The following is a 9,454-nucleotide window of genomic DNA, read 5'->3' on the forward strand; positions in this document are numbered from 1 at the left end:
AAACCGAGACCGGTATTAGCCACCGATATCATGTCAAACATAATAAAAAAATACCAATTAGGTACCTACGTTGCGTTATTAGAGTTAAAAACCATATTATTACCTTGTTCTGCTCGAGACCTGGAAGAGCTTGCCATTCTTAAAGTGCTCCCCTGTTCAGCTTGAGATCTGGAAGAGCTTGTCATTCTTGAAGTGTTGCCATGTTCTGTTTGAGACCCGAACGAGCTTGCCATTCTTAAAGTGCTCCACTGTTCAGCTTGAGATCTGGAAGAGCTTGCCATTCTTAAAGTGCTCCACTGTTCAGCTTGAGATCTGGAAGAGCTTGTCATTCTTGAAGTGTTGCCATGTTCTGCTTGAGACCCGGACGAGCTTGCCATTCTTGAAGTGTTGCCTTGAAATTTATCGCTTGTTGATCTGTTCATATTGCGTTCTCCGCGAAATACGTCCCTCGACAAAGATGTTAGGTTAGATTGAAAAAACGATTTAAAAAAACACAGCTGCGGTATCGACTTTCGAATATTCTATAATAATATTATAATAATTATGTTGACGATTTATTGTTCAACGGACGACGGACGGGGTGAGCTGAAGTGCAGTCGGCGGCGGCAGTTTCGAGAGCAACGGAAATTGTGGAGCGATTGTGTAGAACACGAGTGTCAGTACGAACGAACGACGGCGAATGTCTTCTCGAACAAGTGGAACAGTGGATGGCAGACACCAGCCGGTAGTGGCCGTATCGTTCTCGGCGGCGGGGGTACGTTTTGCTGGCAGTGTGTGTGTGTCATACCATGAACCCTGTGCGCATGCGTGCACGCAAGTCGATTTGTCCAACCACGGCGGAATCGGTTGGCTGTCGGAAAGATTCTCTAAATTCGGCCCACCGAGTTTACCGCAGGTACCTACCTTACGGGCCCACTTACATATTTCACATCGACAACATACAACCCAGTAGTTATACTATATGGTCTGTGCACGTCAAACATTTAGTTCCCATTTCTTGACATAATATTATCGGTCAGCTGCTTCTCATGACACAAACGGCCCAAAATCAATGCGGCCCGCCGAGTTGGCCGTATATCATTTGCATATTGTTTGTTTATAAATGTTTGATCGTACATCATATAGGTATCGACGTACTTAAATAATAGAATAAAGGTATGAGAAATAATTGTTGGTTGAAAATTCAATGATTTTCGTAATTTACACATAGGTAGGTAATACCTAAATATATAGGTACAAACAATAATTATAGTTTATAATAATCCAATTTTTTACACTGTGTTAAAAGTCATAGTAAATGTTTTTGTGCAATAAAATTTTAGGGCAGGTTATGACTTAAAAGTATTGTAACTTGAAAAAACATTAATTTTTTTTTTAACTGAGTTGAGTTAATTTTATTTTCTATTTTAACTTTAAACTCATCTAGTTAAATTTTTTTTGTTAACTTTTAACTTAACTGAAAGCAATTTAATTGAATTAACTTAACTTGCCACAGTTATTTATTTTAAGTAACTGGCCCACCTTTGACGGTTTCCTTACACGTGGCTGTAAAGCGGACCTTACAACGACGGTGTAAAAATTATATAATTACATTGCCTTATCGCAAAACACATTGAATGGTCCATGACGTGTTATAAACAATTTAATATAGGACTTGTGTAACCAGTATATTTACAACCGTAGATCCGACATTTTATGAAAAAAAAAATGTATTGGAAACTCCCGTCAATATATTGCGTAGGTATGATATGAAAACATGAATAATATAACATGAATAATATAACACGCTTAAAGAAAAACCGGTAATTCTTCAAGTCATGGGGGAGGGCAATCGCCACCATAGCCCCTCTGAAATAGGGCGCGGCCCGTTTTGCCCAAAATCAGCCTTTCCCTTATATGTAGTATACCATATTATATAATATTATTAACTATTTAAAACAAAGCATTACACAATATAATATATTACTATTTTCTACTAAAATTAAGTTATATTCAATAATCAATTATTTATTTAATTTACATACAATACAGGAATTTTCTCAATTTACGATTAATATTTAGTACAATTATTTAAAAATACATTTTTACAGTTAAAAATTATAATATAAATTACCAGTTTTTATTATTGTTGTCATTGCCAAAGTTTTTAAAAAATACATACTCAATATTATACATTTATACAAATATAATTGTCTACTAAAAACTATTTTAAAAAAAAGCATTACACAATATATTATATTATTATTTTTTATAAAAATTAATTTAAGTTATCAAAATACATTAACAAAAACTATTATTTTTTAAAATTTCTACACATGCTTTTTACAAACTCGTACCTAGTAATTTCGCCAGATCTATATAAAAGTATACGTATAAGTCCTAATTCTTTGCATTTATTTTGTATTGATTTAAATGTACTTATACACATTTGTTTGATATTTTTTGTCCGAAAGTAAAATAAATATTAATGGAATGTAATGGCCGTTTTCAAAAACATTTGCTCAAAAAACTTGGCTCAAAATTGGAACGTGCCGTCCATATAAATTGTTTCCACAACATTACATAAAAATGATAGGTTAGTTTTACAAGAAAAAATTACAATATTTTTTAATTCATTATTTACCAACACAAATGGTTCATTTTTTGTAGTAAAAGAAGTTTCTGGTGTATTTAGATCCATATGGGCTCCAGTTACGGTAGTCGGAATAAGAGGAAGAACTTTACGCCTACTTTTGTTAATTGATTTTCTAATCATATTAAAATCATTTGAAGTTAAACCATCAGTAAGTTGAGTGTTTTAGAACTCTTTTAAAATTATTTTTTTTGGCCATATGTAAAGATTTTCAGTAGCTTTTCGTTTACATGAAACACTTACTATTTTACGATTTAATTCTATATCTCTGCAATAATTATGTTTATGTCGAAGATGGTCAGGGTTTAAAATATCCTCTTCATTCACCACCTTAGATTTAGATGTGTATAATGTAGCTGAACGCGTACGTTTCACGCTTCGCCAACGAATTTCATCAGTGCTTAAATTTTTTGAAGCGAAATTGTATTTATATTTAATAAAAACCACCATGTCTTTGTCTCGCTTACTTTTTATAAACATTGCCATCGTTAAATATTGATTTATGTAAGTATATAAAACTAAAACTGTCCTCAAATCGAAGCTCGATTACTAGCGACTGCTAACTTATACGTCATGTAGGTAACTGTTATATTAAGTGGAAAGTCCTTTAGTCGACTAACATAATACAACAATAATATGTTATCGGAAGATAGGACATAATATTGTGATCGTGACAACAACGAGTATAATATAATAGTCTAGTATAATAAATATTGTATATTTTCATATAATCATATTTTTTCCCTGGATAAAGATAAATGAAACTCAATTTTAAAATAATTATTTAAATTAACTTAATTTCAGTAGAAAATAGTAATATAGTATATTGTTTAATGCTTTTTTTTTTAATAGTTAATAATAATATATAATATATAGTATTGGGGTAATTTTTTTTATATTTCTTAACATTTCTTAACATTTTATTCTATATCTTATAATGGTTTCTTTCAGTTTAAACTCTTTACATATTTTATGAATTATATTTTTAATCCTCATAAATGCGTATTTTATACGACCTGTACACATGTCATAGTTAATTAATAAAATTAATATAATAATAAATTCTTTAATTTAAAATAGGTTCTTTACACTTGAAAGATTTTTATATTTTTTTAAGTTTAAACTCGTATTTTGTACCTACTCTAGAAATTCAAATTTGTACAACATTGGATATTCACTCGATTTCTCATATGTAACGATTTTCTTATTTTGTTTACTTAAAAATGAATAACTGTAGACACTTGAAATTTATATAATATGTTAATTTTATCAATTCATATACTTGATACAATTTTCAAAATATTTTGATTAAAATATTAATTATTTTAAATATTATTAAAAATATTGTGAGCTGTTTACGGACAATTTCAAATGACATATTTTTTAAATTTTTTTTTCTATAAATATCAATAAAATGTTATTTGTTAGGACGTAAAGCGTCAACATTTAATATAAGTCTCCTGATATATTGCTTAATTAGCAGTTTAAAAATACGTAGACAATTTTTTTTTTATAAGTATTTAAATTTCGATTTTTGACAACATTTATCAAATTTAAAATTTAAAAATGATTTTGTAATTAAAAATGTATAAAATGTTCAACTTTTATAGCCAATGATTAAAAACTAACTTATATTCCGTAACCGAAAAATCTCAAAAATATAAATCACGGTTTTTTTTTATAGTTATTTTATGTTCAAATTTGGAGGAAATTACATATTAAATAACCAAGAATAACGATTTTATTTTGTTTTAATTTTATCATAATATTAATTCAACTTCTCGGCTACCATATTAATAATATGTAATAATAATATCAATATAATATAAAATATCCATACTGACAAACCGTCACCGCTCAGAATCGTTTTTCGTATACACTGATATTATATTATTGAATTCAAATTGAATACCATCCATTATACAGTGACCCACTTGAAACCTACTGTACAGCAGAGCGACATCCACTTACCCACCTTTTTTAGATTGATATGAACGATTGCAAATCGACGCCCAGAAGACGAAAATATATTTCGTTACTTACTCATAAAGCCCGATTCACACTGTTACGGCACGGCACGGACCTTCACAGCACGTAACGGCACGACAAAATATTACATTATTAGTTTAAATGAGGTAATTCACATTGATACAGACGACACCGCACCGTCACGTTACAGCACGGACCGGACCGACCGACTATCATCCGAAAGAATGTTTTGACGGTCCGTATCGTGCCGGTTCGTGTCGGTACGTTCAGTGCCGGTGCAGTGTGAACACAGAACCGGCAAGCACCGTAGAAAAAATATTAAAGAATATTACAATTTTTTTTTTATTTAAACATTTTTTATTTATTTATGTATAATTAAGTTAATTAGAAATTACATTTTTAAACAAAATAAAAAATTGATTTTGGTTTTGCGTATTCCAGTTCATTATTTATTTTTTGTTTTCCCAATTATTAAGAAAGATATTGTTCATTTTTTAGTTTCGACCACATACCAAATAGATTTATATTCCCACCAGAAAATATATTTAAGTTGAGGATTGAAGCACTTTTTTCTGATATAAAAAGCGTCATCAGTTACAAAAAAAAAAACACTTCGCTGTAAAATAAATACATTTATCACTCAGCCTAGAATCTAAAAGGTTTTAATGTAGGTAACAAATGAACTAAAACAAAAAAAATCTTTTAACTTTGTGAATTTATTTAAATATAAGTGATAATTTAAAATCAGGTAGGTACCTATAGGGTACCTATAGCATAGCTAATTCAAATTTAATAAAAAAAAAACAGGTAAAAACATTTTCAAATTATACAAAGTTATTATAGTAAATAAAGTATTGTAGAAATAATTTGAAACTGAATATAAAGAATATTTTGATTTAATAAAATATATCAAAATTAAAAAAATTGTCTTTTTGTTAACTTAAATACTAGCAAACTTAATACATAACTATTAAAAAAATTAATTAAGATAATGGAAATTATTAGTTAGGTATAACCTTATACACTTTCTTTTAAATAATTTAAATTCATTTTTCCACCTTAAATATTTTCATTGGGAATTCATTTTTTAAAAAAAAATATTTAGACTTTTTTCTTTTAATTAAAAATAAATAATATAACTGCAAAATAACTCAAAATTGTAAGAAAATAATAAAGAAAAGTTACATACTAATCTAATCACTAGATTTTGGGTAGTAATAATTACCATTTGTAGGATAATCGAACATATTGAACTGACTTGGACTTGCACTGTCGGTGATATTTGAATGATCTGGATTTTCTGTGTGATTTGTGGTTTGTGGTCGAGGGTGTTGAAAACTTGGCAAATGATTTAATTGAAGTAAGGTAGGAACGGTTTGTGTTTGTACTTGTGATGGATGTTGTAATGAGTCCTGATTAGAAATAGTTGATTGTGTTTGTGGTTGATTTTGTCTCAGTTGTTCTAACTCTAGTTCTGATATAATATGAAAAATTTTAGTTTTTGCAATGTGTTGAAAGTACGGTGAGAACTGTTTGACCGTCGAACACATTGACAAAAAAAATTGGTCCATAGCATCTAACTTGCTTGTTGTTGGGTATGATTGTTCAGAATTTTTTTGTTCAATGATATATTTCATGAGAGTGGATGATGCAGTTTCGGGTGGTTTCAATGAGCTCGTTTTTTTACATTTTTTTTGTCGTGGTTGCACTGGAGCGGGTGTACTAAATGATGTTTCTACGTTTTGTACTGCATTTTCAAACGAGACAGAATTCTCACCTCCGACTTGAATTTCCTCATCATCTGAATGAGATAGAACGTCATCTTCGTCGTCAGTTACCACATCTATGTTACTTATGGAATCCCTTTCCTTCATATGAGGTTTTAAAAATTCCATTTCATCCGCATATTTCCATTTTTTTACAAATTTTGTTTTTTGTCCTGACACTGTAATAGATTTTTTAGCAGCTCTTCTGTACCCATCTCTCAGACTAGTCCAAATTTTTTTGCAATTTTGAACTAAAATAAAAAATAATAAACTTTAATGAATAAAATAAGGACTATTTTTTTTTTTTTGATTTTGACTCGACATGTTGAGTCTAGGGCTTGAAATCGATTTTAAATATCGATAAAAATCATTAAAAATCATGTAAGAACTCAAAATTTATAAAAATATCGTATATTTCTCATAACGGTATTTAAAATTTATATTGAAATAAAAAAAATTGAAATCGATCATTTGTAAAAAATATAAATAAAAATCGATTTAAATTAAAATTTTTTTTTAATTTAAAAATATTTAATAATATCTGAGAGGACTATAATGTTGTTCATATGTGTGTAATAATAAAATAACTAAAAATGTGGTTTCTTAGGCCTGCAGTTACGCATCCGTCAAACGACAACTACAGGTTTATCATAGTTAGAAATCAAAATTAAAATCATAAAAATGTAAAATTATATTTTTAATCGAAAAAAAAGAAAAATAATGTTCAAAATGTAATTAAAAATCATAATATTATAAAATCGATATATTCTTACAAATTAAATCAGAAAAAACAAATATCAATATGTGAAATTTAAATTAAAACCACAATTTTTAATTTTCATTACATGCCTTGTTTTTGACCAAAAAAAAAAATGGTAATTTTATGCTTAATTGTATACATACCTGGTTGATTGATTTCACTGGCAATTTCTCTCCACAGCGATTCTTTATAAGGATGGTCACTATATTTTTTATCACTCATATCGTATAGTGATGATCGTTCGCGAACTAGTTCAATAAGCATTTCTGTATTCATTGTATAAAACAATTTATAAATTAAATGTGTACAATAGTTAACTCAGTACGTTGCGATTATGAACTTATGCCGTTCAATACCAAAACAACTTCGACACAGTCATCGATTTGACATGTGAGTGCATGTCGCTGCTATAATTTGTTTATTTTGTCCTGCAGAAGCAGGTTATTGCAGGTTATTGCAGAAATTTACAGCACGTTAAATAGGTAGATTTTACGTAATAGTCAATACGGTAATTTATTAATGTATATACATATATATCAGCAGATATATAAAACATATTGGAAGGTACTGACGACTAAAAACAATAAAAGCTGTACCTATAATAATATTGTGTTTTAAAATATTATTTTATTTTCCTGAATTAAAAATTAAATATAAATTATTATTGTTAGTGTTATATTAAAACATATTTGTAGACAATTTGTTAAAAGTATTTTAGGAGAAAAACTATTTTAAATTTCCGTCAATTTAAAATATAATAAAACATATTTGCATACCTAAAAAAAGATAACTTCCGAAACCTTAAACACTAGTTTGTTTTATTTATCCTATACAAACTTAAAAAAAAAAAATTAGTTTTAATCCTTATGGACTGTAATAATTGATATAAAATTAAATTTTAAACAGCTCATAAATAGAACATAGTTAGGTACTAACCGAAAATTTAATAAATACAATAAAAAAGTAAGAACATTTAAATTTTAAATTAACTTTTTGTATCTACTCCCATGGTAATTTTCCCGCTGGAGAGTTAAAAAAGTCCTTAAACTGATCACGATATTGAAACGCTTGCCTTTGAGCACTACCTCCTTGTCTTGGAAATGACGATAAATTACCCAATGATGTTGTATCGGCTACTTCGCTGGTATGAATTTCACTACTGTCTTGTTTAATATAATTATGTAAAATGCATGTGGTCATTACTATTTTATCTGCATTTTCTGGTAACGATTTTAATCGTCTGCAATATATACGAAATTTAGCTGTCAATTGACCAAAGGCGTCTTCAACTACTTTTCTAGCTCTTGATAGTCGTTCATTAAATATTTTTTTTTTTACATCGCTGTACATTTGAGGTCCTGGATATGGTCTTAGTAAATAATTCTTTAATGGAAAAGCTTCGTCACCTATAATAACATATGGTAACTTTTCATTTGTACCCGGTAATGCTCGATTATTTGGAATGTGAAGTTTATTTTTTTCAAGAGCTTTTCCAAAATTTGAATGTGATAGAATACCTCCATCACTATTTTTTCCAAACGCACCAATATCAACAACGGTAAATTTATATTGGGCGTCAACTAATGCTAGAAGAACAATCGAAAACGTTTTTTTATAATTATAGTATAATGAGCCAGTGTTTGGAGGGGCTTCAATCACAACGTGCTTTCCGTCCAAAGCACCAATGCAATTGGGAAAATTCCAAATTTCCCAGAACTCATTTGCTATTCGCTCCCAATCTTCTTTTTGAGGAGTTTTGATGCATTCTTCTTTTAGTTTTAAGATAATTGCATTACATACTTCGATGACAATTCCTTGCACAGTCGAATGGCCTAATCGAAAACTGAAGGCTATCGTCTGGTACGAATCTCCAGTTGCCAAGAACCTAAAAATAATATCGAATATTATAATTATTATTATTATTACCTATAATTTATATATATTTTTTAGTATTTAATTTTATAGCATCCACAAACATTATTTTAATCATTTCTTTTTTTAATTAATTAATTTAAGTCCTAATACCTTTAAATTATATATTTTAAATATATTTATATATAAATAATACTGTAAATAAAAAAATCTAAAAAACTGAAGTTATTGAAAATGTCATCAAATAATATAAAATACTAAAATAGGAATAATTTGTTTGAATAGGTATTACACAACGAACTTAAAACTACATCCTAATTCAAATACGATACAATCTCACTAGCTTAATTATAAATGTAGTTACTCATAGACTCACATAAAAATTAAATAATAATTTCTATTAAATATAATAAAATCACTTACCTCAAACATACA

General features: G+C 28.5%; 2 protein-coding genes across 2 annotated transcripts; both read right to left on the reverse strand.

Moving 5' to 3' along the window:
• Nucleotides 1-5,741: 5,741 nt before the first annotated feature.
• Nucleotides 5,742-7,731, reverse strand: LOC103310547. The gene is made up of 2 exons (XM_008189188.3): nucleotides 7,291-7,731; nucleotides 5,742-6,638 (listed from the first exon to the last, which is right to left on the reverse strand). The coding sequence occupies exons 1-2, from the start codon at nucleotides 7,421-7,423 to the stop codon at nucleotides 5,815-5,817; spliced, it is 957 nt and encodes a 318-aa protein (XP_008187410.1). The 5' UTR covers nucleotides 7,424-7,731; the 3' UTR covers nucleotides 5,742-5,814.
• Nucleotides 7,732-8,146: 415 nt separating this feature from the next.
• Nucleotides 8,147-9,032, reverse strand: LOC107884876 (protein ALP1-like; the record flags this gene model as incomplete). Its single annotated transcript, XM_029492140.1, has 1 exon — nucleotides 8,147-9,032. A coding segment is annotated over one exon (886 nt), but the record flags the coding sequence as incomplete, so codon positions are not given.
• Nucleotides 9,033-9,454: the final 422 nt, after the last annotated feature.

This window comes from Acyrthosiphon pisum, unplaced genomic scaffold (genome assembly GCF_005508785.2).
Source record: "Acyrthosiphon pisum isolate AL4f unplaced genomic scaffold, pea_aphid_22Mar2018_4r6ur Scaffold_20947;HRSCAF=22612, whole genome shotgun sequence".
Taxonomy (NCBI): domain Eukaryota; kingdom Metazoa; phylum Arthropoda; class Insecta; order Hemiptera; family Aphididae; genus Acyrthosiphon; species Acyrthosiphon pisum.